This window comes from Megascapheus bottae, chromosome X (genome assembly GCF_031878675.1).
Source record: "Megascapheus bottae isolate mThoBot1 chromosome X, mThoBot2.hap1, whole genome shotgun sequence".
NCBI lineage: Eukaryota > Metazoa > Chordata > Mammalia > Rodentia > Geomyidae > Megascapheus > Megascapheus bottae.
This window is the reverse complement of record NC_143547.1, coordinates 16648727-16666996: the sequence shown is the minus strand read 5'-3', so window position 1 is coordinate 16666996 and position 18270 is coordinate 16648727. Positions and strand designations below refer to the sequence as shown.

General features: G+C 34.8%; 1 protein-coding gene across 3 annotated transcripts in view; it reads left to right on the top strand.

The window, feature by feature from the left end:
* Window positions 1–18270, top strand: part of Dmd (dystrophin) — a 1999854-nt gene that overhangs the window by 1277208 nt on the left and 704376 nt on the right. For all 3 annotated transcript variants that reach the window (XM_090326714.1, XM_090326711.1, XM_090326710.1), the window contains one exon: window positions 6475–6576. In XM_090326714.1, the coding sequence (XP_090182840.1) occupies window positions 6475–6576 (102 nt within the window). The remainder of the gene's footprint in view (window positions 1–6474; window positions 6577–18270) is intronic.

The window sequence follows — 18270 nt, the reverse complement described above, 5'->3', positions numbered from 1 at the left end:
CAGGCCAAGTTCAAGCCCCATGTCCCACAAAAATTATTTCCTTAACAGATTTTACAGTATCACACTAGTTGCCCTAATCATCTATGCTATCGTATTAGAAAGAAAACTGTTCTGTGAGGTGACTGGCAAAATAGGAAGTGAGAAATGATATTACATAAAATGCACATATATATGCAAGAAAACTAAGTGAATGGACACTTATGCTTGCTAAATAAAGATTTGTTATTTTTATATTGAATGTTCTTTTCTCAGGAGCAACATTCAGAAATTATACAACAATAATAGATCTTGTATTTTTCTGTCCGTATATTTCATTTTAGAACATCAGTTCTAATTAAAATGCTTTCCCTTGGTTAAAATCCTTTATAGCTTCTGAGATAAGGTGTTGGGGATAAGAAAATAGGTAAGTTCTTCTTTAGTTTCTATTTTTTTGAGACAACATCTTTATATGTAGTACAAGCTTTAAACTTCAGATCATCCTGTCTCAGCCTCTTGAATGCTGAGATTCCTGGTGTACACCAGCACAACTGGATCTTCTAGCTCTTCTACTTCTGTGCTATTTCTATCTTGCTCTGTTATATCTGTTATCTGTGTTTCTTCTAGGTGTTTGAATAGCTCAATTTCTTTCTTGAGATAACATACTCTCTGCCATTTATCTGCTTATATATGAGGAGCATGAGCTATTTCTGCTCCAAGCCTTCCAGCCCTGACCCTTTTGTTCATCAAGGACAAAACAACTTGATCTCTGTTCCTTGTACATTGTACTTTACTAGTTGTTATATGCATTGTTCTCTAAGTCTAGTATATGTTTGTGTGTTAACTGGGTGTTACATGTATTGTCCTTTAAGTCTAGTATATGTTTATGTGTTCACATAAGTGTATCTTCTGTTTCTCGGCCAAATACTGTAGTACAGGAAACATTAATACATATTTGTGCAATTAATTAATTAATAATTATATGTGAAAAAGCTGTTTGGATCCACCTCATAGTATGCTCAAAGTATATATTTGTTATATGTAGTTATATAAATACATATACATATATAGTATATATTGATATGTTCAATTTAGCAATAAGTACAATAAGGCAAATATCTAGTAAAATTAAAATAAGACAGGAAAAGAGAAAAAGCAAAATTTATTGTCCATCTACTATTCCTAGGCAGTACAAATTTAATATTGAATTAAAGATAGTGTTCATTCTAGGCTCTGGTGTCTCACACTTGTAATCTTAGCTAATCATGAAGCTGAGATCAGAGGATCACAATATAAAGCCATCCCTGACAGGAAAATCCATGAGACTCTTATCTTCAATTAACCACCAAAAAGCATAAAGTGGAGCTGTTATCCAACTGGTGGAGTGCTTGACTTGAGTAAAAAAGCTAGGCACAAGGATCAAGAAATCTAATAACAACAGATGCTGGAGGGGATGTAACCAGGAGGGATCACTACTACACTGTTGGTGGAAGTGCAAACTCATTCAACCACTATGGAAAGCAGTGTGGCAGTTCCTCACAAGACTAATCATAGAACTCCCCTATGACCCAGCAATTCCACTACTTGGCATTTACCCAACCATCCAGAAACAAGGACATACTAAATCCACTAGCACAACGATGTTCATTGTAGAACTATTTACCACAGCAAAGATATGGAACCAACCCAGATGTCCCTCAGTTGATGAGTGGATCAACAAGATGGGGTATTCATACACAATGGAATTCTTTATGTTGCTGTCAGAAAGAATGACATTGCCCCATTTGTAAGGAAATGGAAAGACTTAGAAAAAATCATATTAAGTGAAGTAAGCCAGACTCAAAGGAACATAGGCTCAATGGTTTCCCTCATTTGTCATAATCAGTAGAAACCTTGGGCTCTCCTAGCAGAGATTTACAATAGATCAAAACCTAGATACATAGGGCCATATAGAAGGAGGCTAAATGAACGGACTTCCAGGATATAGAAACAAAAGCCTTATATATAATTAGTGATTGTTGTCCTTAATGTACTATGTTATCTCTCATCTCTTTTGCTGTCCCTTGGTTATCTCATATTGTTACAGTATTTCACCTTGTTATCTGATATATTGTATATATGCTTGATTGGTTATTTGAAATCGATAGAGAAGGGGGGGAAAACAACATGAGCGGTGGGGGGGTGGGAAATGGGGACCATGACATGAGAAAGGGTATCAATGAATGAGAAGTAATGCACCTTCTATCTGGTGAATATAATGTAACTCTTCTATTAATTTGTATAAAAATATATGAAAAAAATAAAATGCTAACCAAAAAAAAAGAGCTAGGCACAGCACTGAGATCCTGAACTCAAGCACTATGACTGGCACAAAGATTTGTTCAAAATGAATAAACATAGCATATTCCAGATTGAAAAGACTCAATTTGCAAATATGTATATTTTCCCCAGATGAACTAGAATTAGTGCTAGCTAAAAATAAATATGTTCTATAAATCAGTTCATGTGAATGTAAGTATACATTAATTTATTTAAACATAGTCTCTGTTCTGTCATACAAGACAGGTGTGGCCCTCCAAGGTTCTGTTGATTCATTGCTTTTGATCACTAACTTTGTTTCTCTGCTTGTCAGATTAATAACTGCAAAGGATTGGTAAAGCTATTTAATAAGAAATAACTAAAAATAGAAGGTATTTAGAATGATTTCATTTCAAATATCCATGAGGATAAAATTTGAAAATTCTAGTTGCCTAGGGAGTATTAATAAAGGGATTACTCGCCATTACCTAATTAAAGCATTTTTTCTCAAAATAATGCTTGACATTGTAACCATTTGTAAATACTATGATGAAATGAAACTCTTGTACTATAAAAGTCTTAACTTTTTCATTATAGTGACATTAAGAATAAGTCATTGAAGGAAACCTAAATTGAAATGTTCTATTATTAGGAGTCAGATTTTTTTTGGTTGAAATCCTAGGAAGACTTTCTTGCCTGAATATTCTTTGAAGTTGAACACTTTGTACTTAGAAAAAGTAGTCACTATAATTAGCTGTGTTTCCATTTTAGTGGTGGCCTTTTTCACCTTCTCTTAACTCATAAAGAGATGTGAGGCCATTTATGAGATAAAAGGTTTATTCAAACCATTCTCTGACCTGGATATCAGAGTTTTGGCAATCATATGCCCCAAAGAGGAGAACTTGGAGCATTTTTCAAGGCTATTATAAGAATATGTTTCCTTTGCTATGACAGAGACTAGATTTGCTCTCATTTAAGCTCTATAAAATATTGTAGACGTTATTAAAGGGGATAAAACCATCATATTAAGAGCCATGTTCATTTGTCAATTTTAGCAAGAAACGATAATAAGCACTTACACACATGCACATACATTTACACACACCACACACACACACGCACACACACAAATACACACACACTTTCATACAGTATACAGAATAAAATAAGGAAGTAGTATTATATATCAACATACACATATTCTAGAAAAGGTCTCATTTCTGCAATTTAACAACTTAAGAGTTTAATGATTACCCTAACCTCTCTCAATTCCAACATCTGTGGAATTATTTAAAGTCATTTTAGAAGCAAGCATTTAGGAACCCAATGTTTGACACTTAGTCAATATTTAGAAACACTAGTTTGTTAGTGTCATTATAGCAATAAATATCATCACAGTTGGTTGCTATTTTCAACACAGCTAAGACTTTTAGCAGTATTTTCTTATCATTGAAGAGACATGGGATTTCTTAAAATTTTCATTACTGTGCTTTATGTCTTTCCCAATTCAAGTGTGTTTTTACGGAAAGATAACAAAAATTTTGAACTGATTTCATCCATTCTTCAGTTTTTCAAGATAGATATCACCCACATTTAAGAAAAGATTATGTAAGACTATTTCAAATAAATCTAATGGATTTACTGCATTTGACCCTTCAAGCAATAATATCTTGCCCTGAATAAATGACCTATCTTTTCATTAATAAATTCATACTGAAAATAAATGTAGTGAGGTAAATTATACAAATTCTTCTTCAGAATGGTCTTTCTAATGTGACTTATTAAAGGTGCATGAAATTAGAGATCTAGTTCTACAAAAATGTGCCAAGAATTAATCACAAAGTATCTAGTTCTCAAGTTAATTTCTCTCACTTATTGCTCTATTCCTATAGAACAGAGAGTAAATCTTATCCAAATAGTTCATTATTTCATTGAAGAATGAAGAGATCACAGTGGTGATTTTAGAAGGAAATCCTAAGTGATAGAAGAAATATTTTTATTAAGGGAAATTAGGTGGCTATAAAATCCATTCACTAGCAGACTAAATCTAGAGCTTCATTAGAACCTCAAGTCACAGAGCGCCAAGTATGTCTTTTTCTTTACTTCCCACCATTGCAAAACCTTGATAATTTATCTGACATACTACCTTTTTCTAAGTGTATTTAACACTAAATACTTAGAACATGAGATTTTTACATACTATGTGGGCTGGCCCAACATCAAGATTGCTGCTGTTTCTGCTCATTTGCCAATAAAACTTTCACTGGTTAAAATCTGTTTTGTGCATTTTCTTTTCTTTTCTTTTCTTTTTCTTTTTCTATTTTTGTGGGTCATGGGGCTTGTACTCAGTCTGGGCACTGTTCCTGAGCTCTTCAGTGCAAGGCTATCCACCCTACCCTTAAGCCAAGCCCCACTTCCCATTTTCTAGAGGTTAATTGGAGATTAGAGTCTCAGGTCCTTTTGTGCCTGGGCTGGCTTTGAACCTTGATCCTCAGATCTCAGCCTCCTGACTAGCTAGGAATAAAGTTGTGAGCCACCATGTCCAGCTGCTATGTGCATTTTATAAGGAAATTTTCTGTAATGTCAAAGGAAGTCTCTTAATTTGGCTATCTGCCAGTTCCTTCTGAACAGTGGCACCTTTTCAGTGTGCCCTTTGGAATTTTATCTATTGTTGGTCATTTTCTGAAAATATGAAATTTCCATGGGATAGTAACTTGTGAACATGTTGAAAGGAAGGAAGGGAGAGCATTTTCTGTCTTTCATAATATGTAATAGATCATATATTTGTGTTGGAAAAAGATTTTACTATTTTAAGTTGCTATGCAAGCCAAATTCCTCCCCACTCACATGCTTTTACCTCTTCTTGTAACATTCTTCCAATATGTTGACCTGGCACATTTCTATATGTCTTTCAGTCTCCTTCTGAGAGGTGACACTTTCACCTTACTTAAAATAAGGCCAAGAGCATCAGACTCTGTCCCCTCTTCCATTCTTTAATCATATATAAACAGTTCCAATTCCTTTGCTTTTATCATTCATAACACACCATAGTTAGTTTATACTTTGGAACATGCCATCTGTCTCCCTTGGAAGTCATTATAAGAACTGAAGAGCTAGTTTCTCTCAAGAGCATGTGCTGAGCATCCATCAATTGCAACAATTCTATATTGTGTAAGATTATATTGATGTTAGGATCAGAAGGCTCCTGCCCTTATAGATTGAGAAGAGGGAACAGGTAGAAACCTAGTATGTAAAGGAAAACCAGTATATAAAGGATGCAATCACATGAAGACATGTACAGGCAGCAGTGCCGAGAGGTTAGAGGGTGAGAGAGGGAGGAAGAGAGACGTGGGTTAATCAGGAAGTGCTCTCTGAGGAAGATTACCCAGGCCCTGACTGATGCCTGACATTGATTAATCGATACTCTATTCTAGTGTTTTTAACAAGTGTTCCATCCAAAAACTCTTCTGTAATATTCAACTTCACTTCCTTCAGCTTCAATTTATGCACATTTCTTTTGTTCTGTCTTCAAAATAGCTACACAGCAATCAGTAACAAAACTATATTCATATACCTAATGGGATATTTTTTTCTGTCATGCTTCTGTCTTCTTGAGACTAAAGAAAAAGCAAACAGTAAAAGTTACTTTTTTTTGAACTGAAAAGGCCTAATTAACTTGTTTGCCTAAAAAATAATTTGCTTTGATACTGTATTTTAAATGTTTGGTCTTTAGAAAGAAAGCTAATTTTGATGATATGAAAATAATTATTTGATTTTCATTTCACATAAAAGTTGATTCAAAGCCCCAAATTGAATCCTGTGAATGAAGTCGATAAAGTAAAACAAACACTAGGATTATTGAGATTATTAAAGTTAATACTAATATTTATATGCATACATTATATTAATAAACTGTCATTATTGTAATTTATGCTTTAGAAACAGAAAGGTATTTTATTTAATAATATTATTATATAATTCAAAAAGCTTTTGGAGTTTTTTTTTAACTTTAGTGTGTTTCTTCTCAGAGTCCTCAATTTTTTTTCTGTGCATCAGAAGCTCCATTTTTATTTTGGTCCCCTATGAACCATGTAGAAATTGATCTGCAATACATGCAGAGTCTCCAAGGGTATATTTAAATTTAGTAATGTTATTGCTAACTGTGAAGTTAATCTGCACTGTATGGGTTCTTTTCCCCAGGAAACTGAAGTAGCAGTTCAAGCTAAACAACCGGATGTGGAAAGGATTTTGTCTAAAGGGCAGCATTTGTACAAGGAAAAACCAGCCACTCAGCCAGTGAAGGTAATGAAGCAACCTCTAGCAAATCCATTACCACATAATGGGTTACGCTTCCCCTGTTGTACATTTGCCATTGACGTTGTCTATTTATAATCAGTGAAATAACTTGTAAGGAAATATTGGCCATACTGCAATAGCAGAGGCAAAGCTGTCTTTTTGGTCAATATATCCTATTTATATATTGTGATCTTAAGGCTATTGAGAGTCATTGCATTAAAGGACTCATTTCTGTCCTGGTGTGCTGCCATCAATACACAAAGTAGTACCACCTTCAAGGTAGATTAAATTCTTTGGGGCTTTATTGCTTTGCCTGCCAGCCTTGATGCTTTTCATATTGTTTGGCTTAATTCAAATCAAGGTACTGCATCATACTGTCTGTTTCCAACAGCTGTAAAGAATCACAATATGGTCTGTGACCTTTCTCTGTTGCTCTTTCTTATGAAAGAGGAAAACTGGCATTCGGGCTTCAGTACTTTATTGGGTCAAGAATTTTTAGTAAAATGTCATGTAATTGCTTCTTTCTTTGGTAAAAATCTGGCTTGGGTGAAAGCTTTCTATTTCTTTTGGTGTGTATTTTGAAGTATAGGGCACATTTATTCACAGGCCCTTATATGAGGAGAGAAAGGGAAAGTCAGGCTAGTTTAAAAAAGAAAACAACAGCTAATCAATGGATTCCATTTGCAAATGAGAGTTCAGTGATAAATAGATGTTAGGTATAGGTTACCTGATTCTCTCTCTGTACCTGACCAAAATTATAATAGCTTCCATTATGATGAAGGTTTCCAAGAGCCTGTAATGGTGGCTGCTTATTGATCAGTCTTGGATTCTCAGTTAACGTTGCAGTATGAGATTTAGTGAGCACCACACACATGTTTAAAACTGCTCTAAAACCATGCAGGTCAATAACCTCATTATACAGCACCAGTTTGTCCTCGCAAACAACATTACCATGACTTAGAGTCTGTCTCTAAGGTCACCACTTAGTTTCCTTTGTGCTTGGCCCAAGCTTCATTTCTGGAAAACTGTTTGTTTTTCCCACAGTTTACATGGACTTTTCCTTTGGTAAATTTAAAGTTAGAGCCTAAACACAATGTCCAAATACCAGATGATGAAAAGGCACAACTTTTGGAAACACATTTGTCTCCACTCCTAGCACACACAGACACACAGACACACAGACACACACACACACACACACACACACACACACACACACACACACACACATCATTTTCATCCACTTCCAAGCTCAGTACGATCATTTTTTTCATAAACTAACAATATACTTGGTATTTAGATGGCAAGCTAGATATAGCCCTGAAAGTAAGTTTCAGGGTTTTTTATGTTTAAAGTAAAATTTTTCCCCAGGGTGGATACCAGAATGATACAGTAGGAAGCCATGAAATGAAGAAATGAACCATTGCATAAGTTCACTGCATTCTCTACTGCTTAATTCCCCAAACCTTAATACCATATTATCACAATGAGACAAGATTTAACACCAATTATTACACATCACAAATATGAATTTAATATGGCTTTATTTGTACCTTTGTTTTTTGTAAAAAGTGAAAAACCTAAATGCAAAGTTGAGGCAAATGTTGCTTTCATAATATGTAACCCAATCCAAACAATGCATTTAAGTTTTTCACTTTGAAATCAGAAGCTGTGTCATTGTTAAGCAGGACTACTTTCTGCTTCTGTGTTAGTGTTGTAATAGGAGAATAACTCCGCAGAAATGAAAGAAAAGGCAAGAAGATAAAACTATCCTTCTCCTGTACCCCCCTAAAAAGTATTTTGTAAGTCAATAGTATTACTTCCTTATTCTTCTTATCTTTCTTCCTGTTTCTTCTCTATTCATATTCCTTGGGAGAGGTAAAATTAACATGAAAGTCATTCATGTTCTATCATTCTTCCTTGGAATTTGAAGAAGAATCCATTTATCAAGTATAAAGGAATTATTGATTTGGATATATCAAATGTGAGGAAGCAGTAAACTCATCATTTTATTTTTGTGGTACTTGGAACAGTGTCCAGAGCTTTGTGCATGCTTGATAAACACTTTACCACTAGAGGTATACTCTACCTTATGATTATGATATTTTAAAATTAATATTTTAAAAGATTAAAATATTAAAATGTTAAAGACTCACAAGTCAGAGTGTGGGACCTAACTACGTAACACAGAAAACTGTTAGGGCTGCTCAAATCTCTGTATGACTCTGAAGCTTCTTTTTAAATAAGGTTAGGGCCAATTTTCCAGGAGGTTGGTCCATTACTCAAATATTACCAACACACATGCTTTTCAACATTCCCTCTTTTTTCTTTTTGTGGGTCATGGAGCCTGGGGGCTAGCCTTGAGCTGAAGCGCCCACTTCCTGTTTTCTAGTGATTAATCGGAGATAAGATTCTCATGTTCTTTAGTGTACAGGCTTTTAAACTGAAGTCCTCAGATCTCAGCCTCCTGAGTAGCTAGGACTAAAGGCATGAGCCACTGCCCCCAGCAACATTCAGTCTTTATTCCAATAATTTAAATCTTTCTATCTCTAGTGCCTCTTCTTAATTCTTTTTTCTTTCTTTTGTTGGTTGTGGAGCTTGAACTCCAGGCCTGGGCACTTCCCTGAGCACTTCAGCTCAAGGCTACCTCTCTATCACTTTAAGTCAGAGTGCGAGCCACAGTTTTCTGGTGGTTAATTGGAGGTAAGAGTCTCAGGGATTTTCGGACTTTTGTGCCCTGGCTGGCTTTGAACCGTGATCCTTAGATCTCAGCCTCCTGAATAGTTAGGACTACAGGAATGAGCCACTGGTGCCTGGCCCTCTTCTTAATTCTGAATTTTCTCAGACCTTAGTAGACAGAAAACCAGTTGGAAGCCTATAGTGAATTTCATGAGAGTAGTCTTATTTCTGCTTTATTTTAGGAAATAGTCTATTTGGCAAAGATAATTATGAAGAAATAGTGATGTTCTCAAAGCAGAAAATGAAAATCTCTTTTGAAATGTATGTCTGATTCTATGTTAAAATGGATAATTAAAGGTGGGTACTAATTGACTCATAGCTGTAATCTTAGCTATTCAGGAGACTGAGATCTGAATACCAAAGTTTTAAGCTAGACCAGACAGGAAAGTTCATGAAACGCTTGTCTCCAATTAACCCTCAGAAAGCTGAGGCTCTAGTGGCAGAGCAGTAGCATTGATCACCCCCCCTTCCAAAAAATGTTCAAGGACAAGGCCCAGGAACTGTGTTCAATCCCCAGGACTAGCACCTAAAGAAGGAAGGAAGGGAGGGATGGATGGAGGGAGGGAGGGAGGGAAGGAGGAAGGAAAGAAGGGTATAATTACAATGTTCATCAATTTATGGCCATCTCAATTAAGGACACATCAGAAAATGCTTCTGCTTCATAAGAAATGTGGAGATTAGCAACTCCACATTCTATATCAGACAACATATCAGTTCTGCGTTCACCTTCCATGCAGAATTTCAACTGGGAGATGACCTCATCCTTAAATAGGATCTGTCTTCTTCTCTTTGTTTCATTAACTTCTCAAGAAACCTTTTTAAAATGGTGAATTTTAGAATTGCTTTCCTTTTTTAAAATATTAGCATCAATTACTTAACAGGAAGACTTTATTTTGACATGCCTATCTTATGCAGATGCAATGAGATGTCTGCATAAAAACAAATCCAATATGTTCTATGTTCCACAGATAATAACTAGGACATTAATAGAACCCCTTTATTATTTAAACAGCAACAAAGCAGTCAGGTATGGTAGTTGCTATCTGTAATCCTAGCAGTGGGGAGACTGAGACAGGAAGAATAAAACCTCAAGGCTAATTTGGACATCTTAGTGACAATTTGCTTCCAAATAAATCCAATACTTAAAAAAAAATAAGACAAGAAATGAAGAAGGAAAGAAAGAGAAGGGCAGAGTGAAGAAAGAGGGAGGGAGGGAGGGAGGGAGGAAGGGAGAGAAAAGGAGTGAGAGAGGGAAAGAAAATGATTGTCATAAATGACAACAGTATCAAGTATAAGTAAATAAACCATTTATTATTTTATTCTTAAGTTGTTACTTTTAAACTGTACTGAAACATTTAGATGGCACTTTATTCTGTCTATATTCTTTTTAAGCATACATTTTTGTTAAAATGTTTTCATGTGAATATGTATTTTGTATAGTCTTCCATGTATTATAACTGAGAGCATTAATGGAATTATACATGTTTTAGTTGATTGTTGAAGTGAAAAGATGAAACCAGGTAGTTTAATTTGCTAGCTTTTTATATTATCAGAAGAAATCTTTCTTGCCTGTAAACCCTATGACAAATTTTACTCTACCTTTCAAACTATTTTAAAATGTAACAGTAAGGAATGGTTTGTCTTTGTATTTTGCCAAAGGGTTCCATCCAATACTCAACACAAAATAATTGCAATAGGCAATTGGTCAAGAGGGCAATTATAATCCTCCAGGCATCATTTCCACAGATATAAGCTGCAAATTGACAGCATCATTAGTCATTTTCAATTACATTCAATCACAAACAGGGATGTTTCATTTTTTTCTAGCTGTTATGTTGTTAGTTAACTAGATTAAACTGTTTATGTTTATCCCAGTGAGTTTGTTCAACTGCCAATATCAACATCTTAATATTTCCAAGAACTTCATAAGGCTATATTTTCTTAGAAATCATTACTATATTACAACTGATGTGTGTTTTAAGATTTACACATGGATTATAAGATTGAGTGTTATTTTGTTGATATATTCTTGCTCAATTAAATACTATCATTATGATAATATTTGAAATTGATTAATGTTTTATTGGACAGAATGTTTTTGAATTAAATATTACTCTAATTATAACATTTGGTTTTATAATTCATTTCATGAATACAATCTTATTTACACACTATCTTATTTTTATAATACAAAAACAGCAGTAGCAGACATAAATTGTCAATCAAATGATCAAGTCTGCCCTGATTGCTTCTTGTGGTGAGCACAGTGACAATAGAAAACTAGGGAGAGGACATATAGAAATAATGGCACAACACTAGATATATAGTTTTTCATATAATTTTATTGTAATTAATAGAGGCATTACATTATATTCACCAGATAGAAGGTACATCACTTCACAAACATTGAAACCCTTTCTCATTTCTTGGTCCCCATTTCCCTCCCCCCACCCCCACTCCTCAACTTGTTTTTTCCCCTTCCCTATCCTATTTCAAATAACCAGATAAACATATATACATATATATATATATATATACACAATACATCAGATAACAAGGTAAAATGTTGTAACAATAAGAGATAGCACAAGAGATGAGCGATAACATACTACATTAAGGAAAACAATCACTCATTATATGGCTTTTGTTTCTATATCCTGGAGGTCCTTTCGTTTAGCGTCATTCTATATGGCCATAAGAATCTAGGTTTTGTTCTATTGTAAATCTCTGCTAGGAAAGCCCAAGGTTTCTACTGATTATGACAAATGAGGGAAACCATTGAGCCTATGCTCCTTTGTCTCTGGCTTACTTCACTTAATATGATTTTTTCTAAGTCTTTTCATTTCCTTACAAATGGGGTGATGTCATTCTTTCTGACAGCAGCATAGAATTCCATTGTGTATAAATACCACATCTTGTTGATCCACTCATCAACTGAGGAGCATCTGGGTTTGTTTCATATCTTTGCTTTGGTAAATAGAGCTGCAATGAACATTGTTGTGCTAGTGAATTTAGTATGTCCTTGTTTCTGGATGATTGGGTAAATGCCAAGTAGTGGAATTGCTGGGTCATAGGGGAGTTCTATGTTTAGTCTTTTGAGGAACTGCCATACTGCTTTCCATAGTGGTTGAAGGAGCTTGCACCCCCACCAACAGTGTAGCAGTGATCCCTCCTGGCCACATCCTTGCCAGCATCTGCTGTTTTTAGAATTCTTGGTCATGACCATTTTAACTGGAGTGTGGTGGAATCTTAGAGTGGTTTGGATTTGCATTTCTTTCATTTCCAGAGATGTCTAGCTTTTCTTCATGTGTCTATAGGCTATTCTTATTTCTTCTTCAGATAAGTCTCTCTGTGAGCCTTTGGCCCATCTTTTAATGGGATGATTGTTTCATTGGAGAGGGCTCTTTTGATCACTATAGCTCTGTAATAGTCTAAAATTTGGTATTGAAATTCCTCCTGTGCTGTTCTTTCTGCTGAGAAATGTTTTTGCTATTCGGGGTCTTTTATTATTCCATATGAAATTTTGGATTGTTTCTTCTATTTCTTAAAGAATGACATTGGGATATTGATGGATACTGCATTGAATTTGTAACACTAGATACATTTTATAAATCACTAACATGAGTATCCAAATTATACTGTTTGAAAAATACATTTGCTTTACAATGGACGGAAATGTCTTAGACTAAAAATTGTTGGATTATAAACAGGTGACAAACACCACTTTCCTAATTTGAATATAAATTTTTCTTCTCTTTCTCTTTATTTTTTTTGACACAAGATCTTCTACTTTTATTGAAACTAATTTGAACTCAAATGTAGGTGTTTTTCCTTAGCTTTTACTCTCAAAGCTGTCATTCAACTAGGTGATCCATATTTCTGGCTGTTACCTTGTTAATTGGAAATAAGACTTTCATACTTAAGACTTTCATACTCTTTTCTGCCCTGACTGAATCTGAACTGTGGTCCTCTTATATCACAGCCTCCTAAGTAGCTAGAATTACAGGCTGAACCACTAGGGTCTGACTTGTAATAATACTTTTAAGAAATTATCAGTGTTGGGCTGGGAGTTTGGCCTAGTGTTTGAGTGCTTTCCTAGCATTCACAAAGACCCGGGTTCGAGTCTTCGGTAACACATACATAGAAAAAACCGGAAGTGGTGCCGTGGCTCAAGTGGTAGAACTCCAGCATTGAGAAAGTCCAGGGACAGTGGTCAAGCCCTGAGTCCAAGCCCCAGGACTAGCAGAAAAATAAAAAGACAATGATCAATGTAAAGTTTTTGAGATATTTATTCAAATTTTATATGGGTATAGACAGTTCAATATCTTCTAAGGTATTCACAACATGGCAGTTTTTGAATCCTCACATGATAGTATTAAAACACTTTTGCTAAGAATACTAAGAACATCCCTGTAATTTAATAATTAGGAATATTTAGCTTATTGCAGCAGGACTGAAACACTCCAAAATGATTATAAGACATCCCACTCTAGGAACTATAGAAAAAATTGCTTAAAGACTTCATTTGGCTTAGTGACTCAGGGAAGTGCAAATCATGTCTGGATTAGACGCTATCAAGAAACAGAGAGGGTATTCTCACAAATTTTACTTATTTATTTTTGCCTGTTCTGGCACTTGAACTCAGGGCCTGTACCTTGAGCTTTCTCCAGGCCAGCTACCAGCCATAGCACTACTTCCAGCTTTTTTTCTTTATGTGGTACTGAGAAATTGAACCCAGTGCGTGCTGAGTGCTAGGCAACCAGTCTACCACTAGGCCACACACCCCACTACATGAAAAATTTTATATAGAGGATGAAAGGGTTGAAACAGTAGTAGACCATGCCATTGTTAAAGGAACAGCAGTGTAGAATAGCAGTCATTTCTGTGATGGCAGATGACCCTGTCTCTATATTGCTCCAAACCTGGTCATGATGTGGACTGATCTTTACCTAGTTTGTTTTCTCTAATTATTTTTCATGTTTCTATCATGGCCCGATGAGTTGTCAGCTACCAGCAATGGCACCATTTCAAAATTTAAAATCCATTTACAAAATATACAAGTTATGGTTTATTTATTCTTTAATATGTACTCACCATCACCCCAATAGTGTAACATAGCATTTTAAAATGATCTTTAAAGAATGTTTTCATTGTTACCTCTACCAGTGGTATGAGGTTGCTGTATGCTAGAAATAATTGCTAAATATTTATTAATTTTCTTCCCCCTTTTTATTTGCTCAGACAAATTTTTCAGTAACATTTTTATAAGCACTCCAGATACATGTCTCTTGAGACATGTTTTAGAGCTAATATGAAACCTTACAATTCAAAATAAAGCAGTTGAGACACAACAAATTTTTCAAGAATGAAATGTGAGTTCTCTACTAATATGGCTCTCTACCAAGAAAAGATTTGGGCAAGAATCTCAATTTATGTTCAGTCATTCTTGATAGACCTAGTTAAATGTTTTCACTGGGACTCACTTGTACTAAATGCATTAGACAGAAATGTGGATGTTTCATTTCCAATAATCCCATATGTGCCTGTGTATTTATAGCCATAGTTAGATTCCTTTGTGTATTCCACAGATATTAATTATATCCCAAGCACTGACACAAGAATACATTTTGAATTGTGAAATCCTCAAATTCAGTTTAATACGTCATCTTATTTTTATATTTAGAATGGAAGGAATTGGAAAAATTATATCAAGTGAAGTAAACCAAACCCAAAGGAAGATAGGCTCCATAGCTTCCCTCATTTATAATAGTTAGCATATATCTAGGATTCTCCTAGCAGAGGAGCATGTTAGCTCAAAATCTCTGTGCATATGGTCATATAAGAAGAGGCTAAGTGAAATGAACTCCAGGATAGGAAACCATGAGATTTATCCTTGGAGTTGTTTATAATGTACTATGTGAAGTTATTTCTTTACTGTTTGTTTTGCCTTTTTGTCTCTTTTTCTTCCCTTATGGTTTATCCTTTGTTGTTGCTGAATCTGACTTTGGTACCTGGTGTATTGTATAAACATTTATTTGTTTGTTTGTTTGAATCAAGAAAGGGAAGGGGGAAAACAAGATGATGAGACAGTGAACAAAGGATTAACTAGTGTAACAGTTATATTCCCAAGACAATATGTTGAAAATGTACACTACAACTTGGGAGGAGGTGGGGGGAGAGAAAGTGGGAGAAAAACATAGGAAAGGGTAACAATGTCCAAGAAGTAATGTACTCACTATCTTATGAATGTAACTGTAACTTTTTTATACATCACTCTGATAATGAAATAAAATTTTAAAAAGAAAACAAATATATATTCAAAAACCATTTTCTTCTTGTTACTAATATCTTCTCTTTGTAAGGATGGTATTCTACATCATTGGTTATAATTGCCTTGGTAGTTAATGACTATTTCTAAGCAAGTACAGGTAATGGACAACAATGCTAAACTGCAAAAGTTGCCTATGATGAATGTAAATTTGTCATTGAAAATGCTGTTAGTTTCTCCCTTTCAGTAAAATGTGAATCCTTTCTATCAAAATTTCCCAATCCAGGAAGTCTGGTAAAAATAGGACTTGATGACTATTATGACAGTGATATTTTTTCTTAAAAGAAGTTGGAATTGAAACTCCTTGGCTTCCTTCAATTTCCTTTTAGATTGCTAGTATTTGTAGCCAATTGTTATCTTTTATAGCCTTTTATTGAACTTTGCTTAAAGTTTATTATGTGAAGGATAGTACATTGGTTGTTATAGCCAACACATTTTTTGCTACCCAAAAGAATTTTATAGTCTCATGAAAAGGATGAAAACAAAATACATGAGCAAATGCTAAAGTAGCTAAAAATAATGCAGCAAAACAAAGAAACAAAAGAATCTGGTGCAGATGGTTCATGCATCTAATCCTAGTTATTCAGGAGACTGGGTTCTGTAAGATTGCAGAGAGGAAAGTCCATGAATCTCTTATCTCCAATTAACTATGAGAAACATTGCTTTGGCTCAAATAGTAGAGTGCCAGACTTGAGCACAAAAGCTAAGCAATAGCACTCAGGCCCTAAATTCAAGCCCTAGTAGTACGTGCACACATGCACACACACACACACACACACACACTCACATAAGAATTTCCATAATATTATATCAGTTTTACTTCTAAAGTACAAAAAATTCCTAAAGATATTGCAAGAGTGTTTGTTAGGAGCTAAATCCAATGTTATAATTATTCTAAACATGATCTCATTTATTAAAAGTTATTTTTAAAATGAAAAGTATACAGTTCTGTGTATATTGCACTGTTTGACCATTTGTAGTACCCTGGAATATTGGGAGTGCTACTTAAAATTTAAAAATCTACTTCTGTATTTGAAAATACAGTAACCCTTTATTTCCCATCTAGTAAGAACAGTGGATAAGATAATACTTCAGATAAGTCTGAGTAGACTGTTCAAGGTTTCTATATTAATAAAAGTGATATTGAATATGTATACATTAATTTCTAGATAACTAAAACCAAGACTTTTAAGCACTCAAATATTTTATCATAACTATTTTAACGAAAACTTTTATTGACTATCTTCTTTTTTTGCTTCATTAAGCTGTGCATAATATCTAACCAACAATTTTATAGTACTTTACAGTTCACAGAGCTCTTTTCACATAAAACATCTCATTTAGTTTCTCCAACAAAGCTGGTGATAGTATTACCTCCAACATTCAAGGAAGATAAATCTCTGTGACTTGTCTGTTTTGCCAAGGATCACATAATCAGTAGTCGTAGATTAGGACTCAACTCTAGGACATCTGATTTTAAATCCTAATGTAATTTAGAGGTGTCATTATAACATCAATTGTCCTGTTTAGTTATACAGTGATATACTTGCAACATAGTAACATTCAGTACAGAACACTCTTCAGGTGAGTCCCAAATAAAGTAGTTAATTTGCTTGTAAAATAAATATGAATTTTATGGGCTGGGAGTTTGGCCTAGTGGTTAAAGTGCTTGCCTAGCATGCATGAAGACCCGGGTTCGATTCCTCGGTACCATATATAGAAAAAAGCCGGAAGTGGTGCTGAGGCTCAAGTGGTAGAGCTCTAGCCTTGAGAAAGTCCAAGGACAGTGCTCAGGCCCTGAGCTCAAGCCCAGGACTGGCAAAATAAATAAATAAATAAATAAATATGAATTTTAATATATACCTTATATATTAGCATTATAGTTCATTAAGTGAGGTGGTTACACTATAAAGAAAAGTAGAACATAAGCCAAGAAATCAAAGTTTTTTCTTTGCATGCTTTCTCCAGGATTACATAGCTTACTGAGGAGAAAGGTAGGCAGGTCCTCAGAAATGTTTAAATCAATCTCAAATTTCAATTTCCCTTACTTTTCCCTTATTTCTTTTTTTATCCATGTCACATTCCCTGTTTCCTCTCCCTCTTCATTCATTTATCTCCACTCCTGTTTCTCTCAGCACATTTAGGCAATTTCCCATAAATTAAAAGGCACATGTAGGGCAGCTATATCTTCATTAAATGACATTAATTAAATTGCATTTTTGTTGTTGGTGGTGGTGTTTTTGTTTCGTTTTGTTTTGTTTTGTTTTTTGTCGGTCATGGAATTTGGAACTCTGGGCCTGGTTGCTGTCCTTGAGCATTTTTCCATCCTTCATACAGCACTTTAATTCAGTTTAATTCAGAAATATTTACTAAAACACCCATTGTTAAAAGAACATGGATTCAGCTGGACACTGGTGGTTCATGCCTGTAATCTTAGCAACTTAGATAGATGAGATCTGGGGATTATGGTTCAAAGCCAACCTGGGTAGGAAAGTGTATGAAACTCTTATCTCCGGTTAACTGCCCAAAAGGCAAGAAGTAGGAACTATCACTCAAGTGATAACACATTAGCTTTGAGCAAAACAACAGGAATAGTACCAAGGTCCAGAATTCAAGCCCAAAGACAGGCAAAA